The 18,893-nt window shown below is 33.8% G+C and overlaps 1 protein-coding gene and 1 long non-coding RNA gene across 7 annotated transcripts in view; one reads left to right on the top strand and one right to left on the bottom strand.

Annotated features, from left to right (window-relative positions):
• The window catches only part of LOC126726369 (protein SRG1-like), an 81,176-nt gene that overhangs the window by 36,990 nt on the left and 25,293 nt on the right, over positions 1–18,893 (bottom strand). The window contains exons 2-4 of one of the 6 annotated variants that reach the window (XR_007655842.1): positions 18,387–18,628; positions 17,775–18,099; positions 16,033–16,349 (exon numbers count right to left, since the gene is read on the bottom strand). The exons of 3 other annotated variants lie outside the window; for them this stretch is intronic. Coding sequence is in view for 2 of the 3 variants with exons in the window: in XM_050431611.1 (XP_050287568.1) it covers positions 2,257–2,505 (249 nt within the window). In the remaining variant the exon portion in view is untranslated. Of the gene's footprint in view, positions 1–2,256; positions 2,553–12,888; positions 13,103–16,032; positions 16,350–17,774; positions 18,100–18,386; positions 18,629–18,893 lie in introns of those variants that run through there. 2 more of the 6 variants (XM_050431611.1, XM_050431609.1) reach the window with 2 other exon arrangements.
• LOC126726380 (uncharacterized) lies at positions 3,566–6,352 on the top strand. The gene is made up of 2 exons (XR_007655847.1): positions 3,566–4,681; positions 5,923–6,352. It is a non-coding gene; the product is annotated as an uncharacterized LOC126726380 (long non-coding RNA).

Genomic DNA, 18,893 nt, shown 5'->3' with positions numbered 1-18,893 from the left:
TCCAGACGAGTCTCTTGTTCCTTCTACAAATACTTTTGATCCTTCTTTGGACTTCTCTCCAGATATTTTTGATGCTTCTCCTAGACAGGTTGAAGATGAACAGGTTGATGACGAGCTACCCCACCTTGAGCCTGGGTCCCCTGCTCCTGCTCCGCCTGAAGATCCTCCACAAGACATTCCACATCGCCACTCAACCCGGGTAAGATCCGTTCCTACACATTTACTTGACTATCATTGTTACACTGCCCTTGCTACACTTCACGAGCCTCAAACCTATCGTGAGGCCTCCACTGACCCTTTATGGCAGATTGCAATGAAAGAGGAACTTGATGCATTAACCAAAAACCATACCTGGGATCTGGTCACTCTTCCTCCTGGACAGTCTGTGGTTGGTTGTAAGTGGATCTATAAGATCAAGACTCGCTCTGATGGGTCCATTGAGCGCTACAAGGCTCGTCTTGTTGCAAAAGGTTTTACACAGGAGTATGGGATTGATTATGAAGAGACTTTTGCTCCAGTTGCTCGTATCTCATCTGTTCGTGCCCTCTTAGCTGTTGCTGCTGCTAGTAAATGGGATCTTTTTCAGATGGATGTTAAAAATGCTTTCCTTAATGGGGATTTGAGTGAAGCAGTCTATATGCAACCTCCTCCTGGTCTCTCTGTTGACTCAAACAAGGTTTGTCATCTTCGACGTGCACTTTATGGTCTTAAACAAGCTCCACGAGCTTGGTTTGCCAAGTTCAGCTCCACTATCTTTCGCTTGGGTTACACTGCCAGTCCGTATGATTCTGCCTTATTTCTTCGTCGTACTGATAAAGGCACCATTTTGCTTCTTCTATATGTGGATGATATGATCATAACTGGTGATGACCTCAGTGGCATTCAAGAACTCAAGGATTTTCTCAGTCAGCAATTTGAGATGAAAGATCTTGGACATCTCAGTTATTTCTTGGGTCTTGAAATTACTCATTCCACAGATGGTCTTTATATTACTCAAGCCAAGTATGCTTCTGACCTTTTATCTCGAGCTGGACTCACTGACAGCAAGACTGTTGACACTCCGGTTGAACTTAATGCGCATTTGACACCCTCGGGGGGGAAACCATTGTCTAATCCTTCTCTTTACAGACGATTGGTTGGCAGCCTAGTTTATCTCACAGTTACTCGTCCAGACATCTCCTATGCTGTTCATCAGGTGAGCCAGTATCTGTCTGCTCCACGATCTACTCACTATGCTGCTGTTCTGCGCATTCTTCGATATCTGAAGGGCACTCTCTTCCATGGCCTTTTCTACTCAGCTCAGTCTCCTCTTGTACTTCGTGCATTTTCTGATGCTGATTAGGCAGGGGATCCCACTGATCGCAGGTCCACTACAGGTTATTGCTTTCTCCTTGGTTCTTCTTTGATTTCTTGGCGAAGTAAGAAACAAACTTTTGTGGCCCGCTCTAGTACTGAAGCAGAATATCGTGCCCTTGCTGATACCACATCTGAGCTCCTTTGGCTACGCTGGCTTCTTAAGGATTTGGGTGTGTCCACCTCCTCTGCTACTCCCCTTTATTGTGACAACCAGAGTGCCATTCATATTGCTCACAATGATGTCTTTCATGAACGGACTAAACACATCGAGATTGATTGTCATTTTATCCGTTATCATCTTGTCCATGGTGCTCTTAAGCTCTTCTCCGTCTCCTCCAAAGATCAACTTGCAGATATCTTCACCAAGTCACTTCCTAAGAGACGCACTCGTGATTTAGTTGACAACCTCAAGTTGGTCTCACATCCACCTTGAGTTTGAGGGGGGCTGTTAATGTATATTATATTATATTATGGGTTTTAGGCCCAATTACCTTTCTTGTATAGCACACTTGTACTTGCACTACACTTTACTTGTACCGCACACTTACGCCTCCTATATAAGGCTCTGATGTATATTCTCTCATTAAGAAATACAATACAATCTTCCAGTATTTCTAACAAGCTTCATTGTTAGAGCATGTTTTTGGTGACTGAGGAGCTAAAAAATACCAATATACCAATATAGCACCACTGCTGTGAATGCTCTCAAGAAGAGTTTTCTTCTCACTTTGTCATGTTTTACATCAAATCATATCTTATCTCTTTCTCTAATTCTTTTTTTGACCACTTAACCACCGATTATTTTGATCATGTTTGTTCAGATTTAGTAAGACAGGTACAGTTTTCCACTCCTAAACATTCATTTCAGAGAGAGAGAGAGAGAGAGAGAGAGAGGATAACCTGGAAGAAACCCCATTCCTTGCTTGCATAGTGTAACTTCTCCAACTCTGTGTCCATGAACTCTGCAGAAAATAATCTTTGCATGTCGATGACTGGGACTTGGGGTAAAGAAGTGGTGTCAGATATGATGGGAGGCTCATTAGGAAAACGCACATAACGTGGTCTGACTGTGCTTGTCTTCTCCTTTGCTAGCTCTTGAACACAAGGAACTGGGATAGAGCTCCCTAGCGTCGTTATTTCCGGTTCCATAGCTCCAAGAAAACCCAAAGAGAAAGAGCTTAAAGTCTTAGCTTCTGAACAGAGAACCGTGAACTTTAGATTTATACCAAGAGTTGAAAAGGTCTACCACATATGGGCGGCGCTACAGCCAGCCAAGGGGTTCATTGAACCCCTGACCTGGCCCAAAAAAAAAAAAAAAAAAAAAAACACTATATATATAATATTTTTTTTTACCCCTAAATAAAAAATTTCAACACCCTCAACTTAATTTTTATTTGAAACCAGTTGAAATGGGTCATTCTACTGTACCCCCTCTTTTTTTTGGGGGTACGGTACCCACTCCAATCTTAACCTTTCATATTACTTCCCTTTAATCCTGGTCGTTAATTAATTTTAGTATGGATACCAGTTACCGGCTAATCTGGTTAAAGTATAAAAACAAAAAAAAAAAAAAAAAAAAACCGAAGAGGTTTTAAGCTCTGTTGAACGAGAACCTTGAGAGGCGATGTGCCACAGCTATCAGCCTATCACTACTACACAGCAGCCACCACTGCAAACCTTCCGCCATTGCTATCGGTAAGAATTTTTATGGGCAATTGAGAAACTGTGTTTCTTTTTATTTGATTTGGGTTTTAGTTTTGGTTAGATTTGATTCAGTATTTCATATTCTAGGTTTTGGGTAAGATTCGTGCGTTTATTTTTAATTTTTGGATTAATTTGGTTTGGGTATTTCACCTTTCAATTTCCTCGTATGCCCTCACTACTTGTTCCTTCATCGAGCTTGCTGAAAATTTTGTTCCTAGAAACCATGTCTCAAGGAGAGAGACTTGAAAGGCGACTATTTTGACAAATTAGCCTTATTCTTCTTGTACTGGTTTCATATTTCAGTGCCAAATATTAAGTATCATCAACTTAAAGCATTATAGTTTCAAGTTTCTAATTTTGGATTTGATTTGATTTTTTAAGGCACGCTTGGTCAGAAATTCGTCCTGAAGGTATGTTTTACCATTGCTAGTTATCTTGTCTATCCATCCAATCTTTTGTTTTTCTCTCATATATGTGGTTTCAACATCTTGTACTGTAATCTATATAATATTAAATCTTCAAGTTATAAATTACATACAATGATGAGTCTTTATAATAACTTGGGGCTCTATTCAATAGATTAAGAGCTTCTAATATGAGAGATAAGCAAATCTAAAATATAAATCAAGTTCTTTCTACCTATCAAAAAATTAAATGCTTCTTTCTGTGACAATGTGACAACTATGTTTTAGCTTGGACATGCCATACACAATTACAAATTAAGCATACAGTTCAACTTGCTCTTAAGCAAATTTGAAAGATGCCCACCTTTATAGTTTGTACATTTATCCCTGCACACACAAATGTAATAGCCCACAAATCAAATACTTTGGAAGTCCAGGAGAGTCAAACTTAAGTTTTGGTTTTTAAGCAAAGTCACCCAACAGTTCTACCTTTGTGGGCTTTTAAAAAGGAGCATAATTGTACCTCATGAACAAGCTCACATGTTGCCCTCACAAAGAAAAGTAACTGCTACCCAAGCCATTGAAGTGGATATGGCCTATAAGTATGGGATTCAATAGAAACTTTATGAGTAGTCAAGTAGAGCCGTAGAGGGTCGAGAAAATTTGGGTTATCTTTTATTAGATTATAACAACTATTTGTGTTCAAGGAGGAGAAATGCTATGACAGAGGGAAATGCACGAGGCTTACTGATTAATTTTCAGAAGCAACAAGATAAGAACCCTTCATTCCTTTATTCGATGCAAAGGATATTGAAGATGCAAATGTACTTAAAGATAAAGATGGCAATAATGAATTAATTATTGGAGATAATTTGAACAACCTAATTTAAATGGGCCGAAGAAAAAGGATCATGCTCATGGTGGTAAACATCAGATCAAGAGTTGTCATGAGAAAAGTTCAAAGAAAGAAAAAGGTGGAAGTAACCAGTTGTCTACCCCAAATATTGTTCCTGGCAACTAGGTTTTGCTTTAGCCATCCCTAAATACCATTCCTCTTGCCTATATAGTTAGTTGCTCATGTAGTGGCTACATTAATTTTTTTTTACTTTAATGTGCAGAGTTCAAGTTCCCAGCCATCAAATTTGGTTCATTCCTTGTCATTTCAGCATCCGCTATATTACCATTGGCAAGCACCCTTCCTCAATCCACAAATGGAAGTATGGTAGAAAGGATTTAGTCTCATTATGGTTATTTTAAATTATATCCTAAAGTCACTTGCTTTGTTTCTCTTTTGACATAATGTTTACAAAGTTCTCGAGAGAGTACTAACTTACTAATGCTAGTTATTCATTAGCACCTAGCCTAATTATAGGTCCAAAAACAATTTTCCATGCCAAAACAATCATTAAGCTTTTGTATGAGCAACAGATCCAACCAATTGTTTTTTCTTTTAGGTTTGCATTATTAGTTTACTCTATTCGTATTTTTTATTTATTTTTATTTATTTCCTCTCAATGTTATAATTTATAATTTCTTGTGATTTCTACATGCTTGCCGTAGTTCTATGTGTATATATATGGTTAAATTAGAGGAGATTAGTTAAGTTTGTTCCCATGGAATGCAAATTGAGGAATAAAATGTCTTGGTGCCTGATTTTGATGCACAGGATTATGTGTCATTGGTGTAGGCTATTTTATTTTTTATTGTAGAAATTGTGTAATGTGGGAAGTAGATTAGGTATATTCTGCCAATTTCAAGGAATCATCCCAAAGGAGTAGGAACTCACTTTCCATTTTGTAGGAATGCATATTTTGGCAAAGAATGTATGCCCTTGTGGTACAGATATAATTTAAGTCATCAAATTCCATTTCATTGAATTTAATTTCCAAAAACCAAACCATTCTTGGACCTAAAAATTTGAACAATCTTCATTTTGTCACATTATTGCTGTTATTTTTCAATAAATTTCCTTCCTAGACTTCCAGGTTGGCTTCTCCAAAAAAAAAAAAAGAAGTTTGCAATGTTATAGTTCTGTCAACTTTAGGATCCCAATTATGACCTGTTTTCCCATAGATATGCGTGTGTGTGTGTGTATTCTCAAGCTTTGTGTCTAAGTTTCCCCAACTTTTGGCAGGTAGTTTGATAGTAAATTGTGCATTAGTCGTTGAAGTTTTGATTGAAAGTTTAATAACTTGGGCTTTGCTTTGTAAAGGATCTTCTTTGTCATCATATTCCTGGTGATAACCAATTGATTTTCTTAATGTGAAAATTGATTTGTTAATATGTTCCTTGGTTTAAACTTGGAGTGTGTATAATCTTAAAATTGATCTATACATATTAGATTTTTAAATATATTTTATTTTAGTTTTGATTTTGGAAATGCATAGGAGATATTTGTGAAATTATTTGTTAGAAACTTTAAAGTGATGTTAAGCTATTTTATATGCATGTTATGCAGTCTTGAAGGTGATTCGCTAGATTGAGAAATGCACCAGGTTGCAGGAGCTCTCAAAAGTTTACTATGCTACTATTGGACCCTTGGAATGGTACGTCAGGGAAATCTTGGACTGTGCCCTGCCAAAACCTACTACACCATGTCTAATAAATAACTCTTTTTTTATTCCAACTGGTCAATTGCAGTTTTGGCCTTAGGGAATGCAAGAATCAGGTTTGGCCGCCTTAGGGAATGCAAGAATCAAGTTTGGCCCCAGGAAAAAAAAAAGTTGAAGTATGGACTATGGAATAGACTTGTCATGAGTCATGACTATGACATTATTTTTGCCTTATATTGTTGCTATTGTATAATCAAATCATTGAGCAAGTTGCATCTTTATGTCGTAGTTAATCTTGTCTTGATGAATATATAAAATGTATAATTTTTTATTTTTTATTTTTTGCAAATAAAATATTGTGAATGAGTTCTATATATATGAATTACTAGAACTTGATCTTGTACTCGAGTCTTAAAGGCTTGAGTTTCTTAAGCAATCTCGAGTCTTTAAGACTCATACTCAAAATGCTAGTTTACAAATATGTTTCAAAAACATGCCAACTAAAAAAATTGTTTCAAAAATCATGTTAAATGGAAAAAAAAATCATACATCAAAACATGCAGAGTTATTTGATCTATTTTTTTAAGATGATATGGATGCAAAAGAAGTGTCATTGAAACCATCACTAGTGAAAAATTGTTGTTCCCAACAATTTTGTTTAAGATGGTATAATCTTAGTGCTTAACAAACAAGTATCTATTTGAACATTGAAATTTCTTTTTGTGCAGTGCAAGTCTGATTAGAGTTCAAATTGCCAAATTTAGTGGTTGTGAACACGGGATTTAATGTTGGCTTCAAAAAAATTTCGTATTAGGGGTGTCCAAAGTTGTTGATGGAGTTAGTAGAAGTAAGAGTGTGGAAAAAAAAATTGAAAAAAATAGTAGAAGTAAATAATCAAACTTTTATTAGATATTTTAAAATTTTTATTAATAGTGTTAACTAAAAGATAATTTTTAATTAATTGAAAAGTTAGTATTGATGCTTCATTTAAACCTAACTATCTTAGTAATTTCATTTAGCCTTAAAAAAAAACAAGAAGAAGAAAGGGAAACCATCAATGTAACATTGAACTTTTACATAAAATTATTTTGAAATTATGAGCTCACACCAAACTTATTGAAAACCGTACATGCTAGAGAGCTTTTTTAGATAACTTATCATCTTTTAAGTTTCAATAAGTATACAAAAAGTACAACTTATTCTGGTAATTTTAGAGAGTTTTGGGGGTAATTTTGGTTGTTTTCAAGTCTTAGGGGAGTATTTTTGGTCATTTTTTAAGTTTTGAGGGTATTTCGGTCATTTTTATGATTTTATGGTTTTAAGGGTATTTTGTGGCACCAATAAGTCTTCAATAATGAAAACATTTCATTGCTATTAGGACTTTCTCAGACTTAGCTAGTAGAGGCTCTGCTGACTCAAATGAGGCTCACACTTATCATTGTGATCGATATGCTAAACTCTCAATGACAAAACTATTTTGATAATTTTTTTAAAAAGGACTTGGCTGTTTATTTTAGATAAAATCGATCAATTATGCTTATTGTTTTTAGCTTTTCTATTGGTAATTTTTGTTATTGTGGAAATTTTTTGGGATGTTTATTTTGTTTTAGATGGGTCTAAATGTAATAATAATTTTATGAAACAAAATTGCATAGACACTTTAGATGGGTGGTTATACCTGTGTCGGACACAGTCATTTGACACTTCTGCACACGTGGATCTAATGAAAATGCCTAAAAAATATAAGTAGCCAAGAACTCTCTGATGCTTAAGTTAGTTTTCTCTCTTGAACTCAGGAATTCCAACTCTATAAGTGGTGAAAAATTTACTTTGAATTCATATGGCTAATTCCTTTTATAGTGAGCTTAGAAATGGTTACTTGTTTAGTAATTTCCTCAACGTGGATGGAAGCTAGAAGGTTCAAACTTAACTTCTACAACTGCCATCAGAAGTTAAGAACTTAGTGGGAATTTAGAGCGATGAATAAGAATTTTGCTCCAACTTCAAAATAGTAGAACATGGTCCGAATCATAAACTTTTGGATATAGATTTACTCTGAAAATTTCTAAGTGTTTGGCAGTCGTCCAGGTGACTCCATGCTGGACGACCTTCTTGCACTTGGATGACCTTTCTGGTCTTGGATGACACTATGGACGAATTGTCATATGTGATGTTGGAATTGCACAATGTGAGGATGGAACCGTCAAATGTGAGAAAAAAGTAAGGGAACCACCAAATGTGAGAAAAGAACTGTCATATGTGATATTAGAACTGCACAAAGTGAGGATGGAACCGTCAAGTATGAGAAAAAAGTAAGAGAACCACCCAATATGACAAAAGAATTGTTGCATGTAATGTTGGAACCGCACAATGTGAGGATGGAACAGTCAAATGTGAGAAAAAAAAAGTAAAGGAGCTACCAAATGTGAGAAAACAATTATCACATGTGATGTTGGAACTGCATATTGTAAGGATGAAACCGTCAAATGTGAGGAAAAAAGTAAATGAATCACCAAATATGAGAAAAGAACTGTCACATGTGACAAAAATAGAACAGATGCGATGTTGGTACTGCTTAATATAACAATGGAACTATCAAATGTGAGAAAAAAATTGTCACATGTGATGTTGGAATTGCACAATGTGAGGATGAAATCGTCAAGTGTGAAAAAAAAAAAAAAAGAGAACCACCAAATGTGACAAAAGAACTGTTACATGTGATGTTGGAACTGCAAAACGTAAAAATGGAACCGTCAAGTGTGAGAAAAAAGTAAGGGAACCACCCAATGTGACAAAAAACAGTCACATGTGATGTTAAAACTGCACAATGTGAGGATAGAACTGTTAAATGTGGAAAAAAAAGTAACAGAACCACCAAATGTGACAAAAGAACTGTCACATGTGATATTGAAACTGTACAATGTAAGGATAGATACGTCAAATGTGAGAAAAAAAAGTAAAGGAACCACCAAATGTTAGAAAAGAACTATCATATGTGATGTTAGAACTGCACAATGTGAGGATGAAATCGTCAAATATGAGAAAAAAAGTAAGGGAACCATCAAATGTGAGAAAAGAACTGTCACATGTGATGTTGGAATTGCACAATGTGAGGATGGAACCGTCAAGTGTGAGAAAAAAGTAAGGGAACCACCCAATGTGACAAAAGAACTATCACATGTGATGTTGGAACCGCATAATGTGAGGATAGAACCATCAAATGTGAGAAAAAAAAGTAAGGGAATTGCACAATGTGAGAAAAGAACTATCACATGTGATGTTGGAACTGCACAATGTGAGGATAAAACCATCAAATGTGAGAAAAAAGTAAGGGAACCACCAAATGTGAGAAAAGAACTGTCACATGTGATGTTAGAACTGCACAATGTGAGGATGGAACCATCAAATGTGAGAAAAAAGTAACCTAGTATTGCAGGTTACCTACTAGTGGGTACCGTACCCCCCATTTTTTTGGGGGGTACCGTAGAATTACTCAGTTGAAATAAGTTTAAATATAATTATCTTAGTGCTATTTTCACAATAATTTTACAAAAAAAGTTAAGTGGTATATAGCAATTGGTTTTTATCTAGACTAACAATTAACATAACTTTTTTATATACTTTTAACAACTTGTCACTTAAATTTTATTATGAAAGTATTGCATTAGTAGCATTATTGCTAAAATTGCTTCTTTGTTAAACAAAATAAATAAATAAACTTTTTCTCAAAACTATTCCTAACTCCAACACTATGACCCCACTAGAAAAAAATTCTGAAGCCACTGCTACAAGACCCGTTAACATCACAATTTTCTTAAGAAACCTACTTGCCTTCCCCATTTTTCTATATACGTACATACATGCGTTGCCAACTGCCAACTGCCAAGTTCCAACTTCCCTTTCGTTTTAAATAAATTACACCAAACCTTCAAGGTATAAGAAATCAACAGTCCTACATGGTTTGCAGAAAAAATGGAGTACGTATCTCTAAGCACCTGACACTTAACAACGTATTTGAATTTGTAGTGGAGTACGTATCTGTAAATTTTTTTTTTTTTTGGGTTCTTGGAGCATGTATCTGAACTTTTTAAAATTTTTTAAAGGTTTTAATTTTTTATTGTTGAGTATAGTGGGTTTGAATCCACAATTTCAACCCTCCTTGCTCTTACAAGGGAAAGAGGTTCGCATATAAGTTAAGAGGTCATTGGTCATGTAACTTGACAATTTTGGCTTTGATTTGTCATTTTGGTCATGTTTCTTTAAGAATGTGAGCATGGAAGTCTTTCTAACGTTTTCAATTTTAAAAGTTAAAACACTTTCTTTAAGTTCAAACATTTGATAAAGCTAAAGAAGTAGAATGGATGTGTCGTATGCAGTGAAAACAGCTTAACATTACAAAGGTTTTTTCCCACCAAATTTTCTTTTACCCCTTTACTTTGTTGCTAATCAACCTTTGAATTGGTCTTGACACAAGACAAAAGCTTTACTGGCCGTGTAGGGTCTTTAGAAATTCTGCTCTAAATCAGGAATTTTGACCATGTCATTAGTTTCGTTTGATATTTTAGGATTTAGGAAATGAAAATATTGGATTTTGAATATAGATATTGAGGGAGTAGATGGCTTTTTGGTGTTGTAACATTGAATTATTTGAACGTGAAATAAAGAAAGATAAATCCCAGCTACTCCCACTTTCCTAAGCAATCACACCCTTAGAGCTTAAAATCTGGTTTTGGAATTTTATAAAATTTAATCTCTATATTTGTTTACCATGAGGAAGCCTTATAGACTATTGCCAGTCCTTTTCCTAGAAACAGTACTGGGGCTCACAAAAAACCTTTTCCTAGAAAGATTACAAACGCGTTCTCAAGAGGAACATGTGTAGGTAAAAAAAGAAAAAAAAGAAGAAGATAAAATTATTAATCAACGTCTAGGCTTATTAAATATCAAATAATGGAAAGAGGGATAAAATAAAGTGATCAAAGGTATGGTTGTTTGAAATTATCACGCAGTAGTAGAAAGAAGGACAAAATGTCAAAATCTAGAAATTAACACCAAGCAAAGAAAGAGGGATTGGGGAAAAAAATCTAGGACCACAATTTATTTCATAACTTCATTTCCACAATTGTGATGTGGTAGAATGTAACTGGTAAAAGAAACGGTGGGTCCATATGTAAATGATAGACAATCACTTGCAGCTTGTCATATCGAAGTTATGACAAAATAGTTGTAAGATAGTTTGTAGTCCTAGAACTTTTTAAGTTTCTTAGAGTTAGGCAAGCTTGGAAAAAAATTTCAAACCAGATTTCATTAATCCATGATCAGCTGCCTATGATAGTGAATTATGGAAGCTTTAAATAGGGTTCCCAATTAGATATTAGAAGGAAAGGAAATAACTTTATACCCAAGTAAGCAATGGAAATAATTCACAATCAATTACATTAAATACAGAAATTAGAGCAGATAAAATATTAATTCTAAAATGTATCAATATCCAATAACATCAATCGATGTTAAGTATGATCAATCAGATCAACAAGAAATTTTGGTGCTCACACCAACTAGGACTTTTGATAACAAAGAAAATTAAGCACTTACCAAACAGAAAAATTTCTCAAAATAAATATAAAATAATAATCATAGACATTTGATACGCTCTGCTCCATAAAATCTAGAAATTACAGGAATACCTTTATTATAGTAAAACTGAATTAAAATTGTACTTGTAACTTTCTAGCTTAAACAAACTTAGTACTTTTGTTTTTGATTAAGTAGATATTAGGAGAGAAGGAGGTGTGATTTGAACTACAAACATCACAAAGAAACTAGAATGTAGTCTATTAAAGGTGCCTAGATGACCCCACATTGAAACTAGATCACAATTCTTGAATTTCAAGGTATTTGAATTTGTTTTTCCTAGAACTATGACGGTTGCATCAGTCTCCCTTAGTTGGTGCAAACTCGAGCTTGAGTTTTGAAATGTTGAAGTACTAATGTCCCCAGTTTATTAAACAGCATCCTTAGAGTGACATTACAAGAATGATAAGATTGGAAGTTCCTTTTCTGTTTTCAACCATGGCATCAAATTTATCAAGAATGAAAAATCAGATTTGGTATTGTTCCTTGTGTAATTATGTATAACTCAAACCAAAAAAAAAAAAAAAAAAAAAGGTTAGAAATTGATTGTCATGAGTTCGCATTCATGCCAATGTATTTTTGTTTCACATTCCAATTTCCAAGTTCCTTTTGGACAACATGGATGACAATCCTACCCTCCTGCTCTGTGATCTCTACTCTCATGATAATATCTTTTTTTGTTTTGATTTCGGCATGTTGTAGCATAATATGTGTAGCTAACTAAGTTGCAATTGGCATAGAAATAGGCCTAATAGTATTTCTATTTCTACAATAGCGGTTTCAATACCTTCTTACTCATCTTCAGGCCGTCTAGTCGTTAGGACTAGTTGTTTAGTCTATGGTTTGGAATTTTTTGCATGTTGTTTTGACTCTTGAATTGTTGATTAGCGTCTATTACTTGCTCCTACCTGTCTAGCTAGTTGTTTTGATTAATCAGCATCCTGTTTTGGCCTCTTAGCTTCCCTCTGAAGCACTTTAGCTCTTTGTCTAGGAGATTTTGCTGGCTGGTCTGGCTATACAGTCTTGGCAATTCAAAACTATGTAGGCTTAAAAATCGTAAATTTCTCCTTAAAGTTTACAATAACTCAAACTCAATAGCTGTTTCTTTAGCATCTTAGATTTCAACTCTCGGCCTGCTTCCAAATTGAATAATAGTCATACATGTACCTTTTACTACTATTGACTGAATAAATACAAATCGTAGCAAAAACAAATCACAAGACAGCAAGAGATTTTACCCAATTTCTCTCTCTCAGTAGAGAGCTCGGTGCCTCTCTCTCCTCTCTATCTACGACGTGTTCTTGTGGTTGTGAGAAAACCCTCTGCTCTTTAATAATGGAATTGTTGTAAAAAGTAAGGAGGAATGCACCCATGCTATTAGCAGATATAAGAACAGAGATGGAGAACAGGGCAGTACTCAAGGAATTGAAATTCAGAGCAATTGGATAAGTCCAGAGCAATTGAATCAGTTCCTTATCATGAACACTTCATTCACACGTATGAAGGAGCTCTGCCATGTGGATAGAAGCATGACATAAGCAGCAGTTATAGCTTGTACACGTGGCTTGATGATTTGGATTGTTTGCTTACTCAGATTGTATATATAGATAGCAACAGTGTATAGATTCATTTATTGTATTCACTCTTCTTCAATCAATAAAGATCAGATATTCTATTTAGAGAGAGGGTTCTAGAACTTTTTACAGTTGTGGTTCTTGCTTTTTAATTTTGAAACAAAGATACAAGAAATTAATTGATTGGCAGTGTTTATACAACCTACTGATGTATGAAGTAAAAAAATTGTGAAAAAAATGTTTAAAAATGGTTCCCCACCAAACATGATACTATCTCACTCGAGTCTTGTTAGTTGTTTTGCATGCGTAATGGTTGATAAAGGTGTGAACAGAACAAATGTGTTAGGTATAGAATAATCAATAATGTGAAAAGAATAATTACTGTATCAAAAAAGGAAGAAAATGATAAATAAATTTTTAAAAATATATAATGTGGAAAGAATAAATAATCACTCTTGAGTCTTGAAGTGTTGAAGAATAGGAACTCTTGCACTTGATATTTTCAAGTTTCACCAACTCTTGATTCTTACTAATACTTGTAGTCTAAATTATAACCTGTTGTTAGATTGAGGGATGAGTGATGTTAAACTATTAAGGGCCAATTTGTTTGGTCAGCCCACTTTTTTGAGATGCTTCAGTGTGTTTTTAAGGTGCATGCAGTGAAAAGCGTTTTGTTACAAAGGATCACAATCCATTGAACACCATGTTTTACTTTTCCTCTGATAAATAGGATTTGACATGGCAACTTGCATACATACTTTCATGTGCATGTCATTACATGAGACTTGTTCCATTTATGACCACTGCAGAGAAAAAAATTGCAGCTTCAACCTCGTAGCATTGCATTTGACAGTAACTAATTTTATTTTTTTGGTGGTGTAAATAGTGAAGAGGTTCATTCCTTCTTTTGTCATTCTCTTTCTTTCTTACTATAGATCTTAATATGCCGCTTATTTTAAGGCTTTTCCTTATATTTCTTTTTGCTGTGTCAATGTTAGGTTCAAAGATTACACTGATGCTTGCTATAAGGGTTTTGCTCTGTTCCATCATAACATATGACAAATTTATCATGTAAAGGTACTGTTGAAAACTTGAAATTTAGGGATTAATATACTTCAGTTCATGAATAAGGAATGAAGCCATTGGTCCTCATAGCATAGTGATATATGTAACATATTAACAATTTTTGTACATTATTTTCTATTTTGAAAAGAACAAAGTTTAGTTATAAAATTAGTTGTAGTCTAAGGCTACAATCTTATTCAATATCATTAACATTACTACATATTTCAAAAATCTAACTGTTAGATTGCATATTCTTTATGCTCTTAGTACACATATCAAATTTTGTACCAATTAAATATTATTTGCTATATAATCTATAAGATTATATTTTATGCAGAATTTTAAACTAAAAAAACTTGCAATCTAAACAATTTATTGATGACATATCTATTAATCTTTAATTTTCTAGAAATTTTATAAACATAGTGGATATAAGAAGAAAATGTAATCTAATGGTGGATTTGTCAAAATTTACCTCCAATAAAAAAAATATTAAGTAAGGTTGTAGTTTTAAGCTATAATCAATTTTGTAGCTAAACTTTGTCTTTTTGAAAATAGCGGATGTTACTTCTATTTTTATTTTGTTTGTTTTTGAGTATATTTCCCAGTAATTTGTTGATCACTCTCTCTTGGTGTGTGATTTATATTATGCTTGAGTAGGTGAAAATTTTCAGTTGACATATTTGATACTGGGGTTGCTATGTCAGAATATGCAAAAATTTTGTTTTAAAATTTGTTGAGTTGATTTGTGGAGAAATGCTAAGCTTGGGCAGTCTAGCTAAGCTAGCGGCGTTTGCTCTGACAAAGGACATAAATAATATTCAGTGTACAATAATTTAATGGCTAAGATTATTTTCTTCTAAGCTTTATAATAAGTTCTGATTTTTTTTTCTCCAGTTTCTACAAATTTAGTATTTGTTGCTGGGTTGACCATTTGAACCATTCTCCTGGCAGAGGAATATCTTAAAAGTTGTCATTCTCCTAAGAATCTATGGTTAATAGAGAGAGCTTTATTTAATCACAGCTATAGCCTCTTCATTTTGTTGACCTGAGATATCATTAGCTGAGATTGATCTGGACTATGAATCTTGGCAATGAGATTCTTAGTGGTTGCAATGCTTATTCTGCCATATAGCGTGGCTTGCTTTTAATATTTAATCGAATGTATATTGGTTCCTTCAAGATTGCTGTCTAAAAAATTAATTGCCTATACTAATGAATCATTGTAGAGACTAGAGAATATGAACTAACACAGTAGGGTTTTTTTTTTGGTTGATACATTGATAGTCTAGAGTGGGGGAATTTGAAGTTGGGATGTTTTTGTCTGAAATGCTAGGAGGTGCTAGCTAATTGAGTTTGGCACTAACTTTATTGGTTTTCAAATGTTTGCACACAATTTTTGTGAAGCATTATTGATATATAGGTATATTTACATTACATATTAGTTTCGAACTTTTTAAGCTTTCCTAATATCCAATTCTCAGATTGCAGAATGATTTCCTCCCATTTCTGCCAGTTAATTATCCCCAAGAGTTAGCAGGTCAATCAATTGCATGTGCTGTGCTATCTGCATGCTGTAAATCTAGTGGTCTATTATTTACTACTGTGGAGTTATAAGTTCTCTTGGTCCTGCTTTGGCAAAACAAACGATTTTAGAATGAATATTGCAATTATTTGAATCTGTCTTGCATTTAATTAAACCAGACTTAGTAGACAAGCCACTAGCACACATATATAATATAGGTTTTATGCCATTTATTTCCTTACTTAAACTCAAAGGTATGCCTCAACTCTCAATTGCATTTCTGTTCCTCATTCTGGATCCTCATGCCATCAATGTATGCCTTCCCATCGAGTTTATGTAAGAGACTTCCCCTGAAAAAATCTATCACACTAATTGTCTTGAACAATGCTGGTGATTCTGGAGTGATAAGGCTTGGTGCTGGACCAATATCTGCTTCTAGTCTTGGGCTGTAAAATGTGGCCATGGAGAGCCTCTCCTTTGCTGAGTTAACAGTTGCCCTATGCTCGATGCTACGGTAAATTCCATTTGTCACAATCTGGAAAACAACGGATGGAAAACCAATTATGGTAGTGTTTGGACTTTGGTAGATCATGCTTATGTTTGCTTCTATATATAAGTGTATCCAAGCGAAAAGAAAAAACAATTTTTTTATTTTTATTTTTTTGCATTTCTGTTCTTTCTAGCTTGCTTTGACTTTTGAGCTCCTAAAAGATTGAGCATTTTGGTGAGTCGAAGTCTGTGATTTGGTTTTTTATTATGTTTTAGAGCTAATTATTAGTATTAGGACCTCAGTTCTTTAGCTTAATGGATTGAAAGGGACAGAATTTAGTTACAAAATTGGTTGTAGTCTAAACCTTACTCAATATCTTTTTATTGGAGGTGAATTTTGACAAATCCACTATATTAGATTACATCTTCTTCTTATATCTTCCATGTATAAACAATTTCGAGAAAATTAAAGATCAATAACTATGTCGTCAATAAATTGATTAAATTGCAAGTTTTTGAAATTTAAAATTATGCATAAAATATAAGATTATAGATCATATAGTAAATAATAATATTTGATTGATACAAAATTTGACATGTGTATTAAGAGAGTAAAAAACATGTAATTCAATGATTAAATTTTCAAAATATGTAATAATGTTTGTTTTATTGAGTAAAGTTGTAACCAATTTTGTAATTAAACTTTATCCGGTTGAAAGATGAAAAATTTATAAAAATAATTCAGTAGTAGAAATCAATGCTGCTCTCACATGAAATATAGGTCCCACCTAGTGGTGGCTCCAGGAATTTTTTTAGGGGTCATTACTGATTAAAAAACTTAAATTAAACAAAATGTAATAAAAAGTTAACTTAAATATATTAAGTTATCAAGACAAGAGAAAAAAACTCAAATACATGAAATTTTACAATTTTCTTTTATGAGTTTTAATATTTTAAAATTGTTACATGATAATTTATTATTAGTTGTTATATTATCTTTTGTCAAAGTCACTTGGTGTGACCATTTTATTTTATTAAGTTTGTATAACATTTTTTAGTTTTATGCAGTTGACTTTATTTTTATAAAAATATATTAAACTAAATTAAAAGATCAAAATGTAACCCACTAACACTATACTATTTATTGACCTACATTCATCCATACCATACAAAAATATTACACTAAGTGTCTACCTAACCAATCCTATATATATTCAAACAAGTACTAACTTTACTATTTTTTTTTTTTTTTGAATCACTAATATAAATAATACATTAAGTACCTAATTATTGTGTTGTTTTGGGCTGGATTGATTTGTGATCAGGGTATGCAAAAATATTTATGGGTAAAATAAACAATATATGTATTATGTGAGACTTACATATATGGTCCCACCATATATGTAATTAGTGAGAGGAGAAAGCATTATTCTAGGAGTATTGACTAATTACTCGAAAATTTGGAATTTACCTCCAAAATGTCACCAACGTTGACAATAAAAGCATTAGGGAGAGGCTTTACTGGAATCCACCTTCCATTTTTCGTTATCTGGAGACCTTCCATTTCATTAATTTGGAGGAGGATTGTTAAGGCCACAGAATCTGAGTGAGCATTGAGGCCCATCACAAGCTCTGGTTGAGGGCATGGAGGATAGTAGTTCATCCTCATTCCCTGAAATCCTCCTTCAAACAGGTTTCTCATGTCATTATGTTCCATTCTTAGAGCTTTTGCCATCAGTTCAAGTATCTTTTTGGCAACGTCTCTAACCTCTATTGAGTAAGCATCTAAGTTATCTCTACATGCATGTGACGGAATATAGTTTAATCACTAGAACAGGAATCAGCTTTGAGTAAGCAAATCTAGAAAAGGAGTTAGTGTTACCTAAAAAAAAAAAAAAGATTCACCATACATTTCCTAATTTTTTTCATCATTGTCCTATGTTTGGCTGTGATCTTTTCATTTTATTATATTGTGTATCCTCTTTAGCTGAACAAATATTAGAAAAAAAAAAAAAAAAGAAATACCAATTTAGTTTCTTAATTGGAGAGAGAGAGAGAGAGAGAGAGAGAGATGAGATGAGACCTGAATGGGAGAGGGATCTTGAGGAAAAAGTTCCTCAAATGGATTGGAAGCGTGTTCGTGTAGAACATGTCTCCCCAATCAAGTTTCTGCTCATCGGACACAACAAAGGCTTGCCCAAACCCCTCAATACTTCCTGGTAGTTGCCATAGCTTCTTCTTCTCTTCCCTCGGCAGATTAAAGAATTCTTGCATGCCTACTTTCACCTTCTCCATCAATGAAGTGCTCACCCCATGATTTATTAACTACACAACATATTTCCATTTTTTAAAAACCTAAAAAACATAATGTATATTTAAAATAGTTTTCTATATGAAAAAAAAAAAAAAACATTATAGAATGCCAACTTATCTTTATAAGAAAATTATTTTTTAATCTTAACCAAATATAGTCCACTCTTTTGTCTGGCAGAATTTTCATACAAATTGGCTTTGAGAAAAGTTTCTCCAATTTATTAGCTGGCAATTTGAAAAATAGTGTGTTTTTAGTTACATGATCTACTTATATACT

This window comes from Quercus robur, chromosome 5, assembly GCF_932294415.1.
Source record: "Quercus robur chromosome 5, dhQueRobu3.1, whole genome shotgun sequence".
In the NCBI taxonomy this organism is placed as follows: Eukaryota; Viridiplantae; Streptophyta; class Magnoliopsida; order Fagales; family Fagaceae; genus Quercus; species Quercus robur.
The sequence above is the reverse complement of the archived record's forward strand: the minus strand, read 5'-3'. Positions and strand labels throughout refer to the sequence as shown.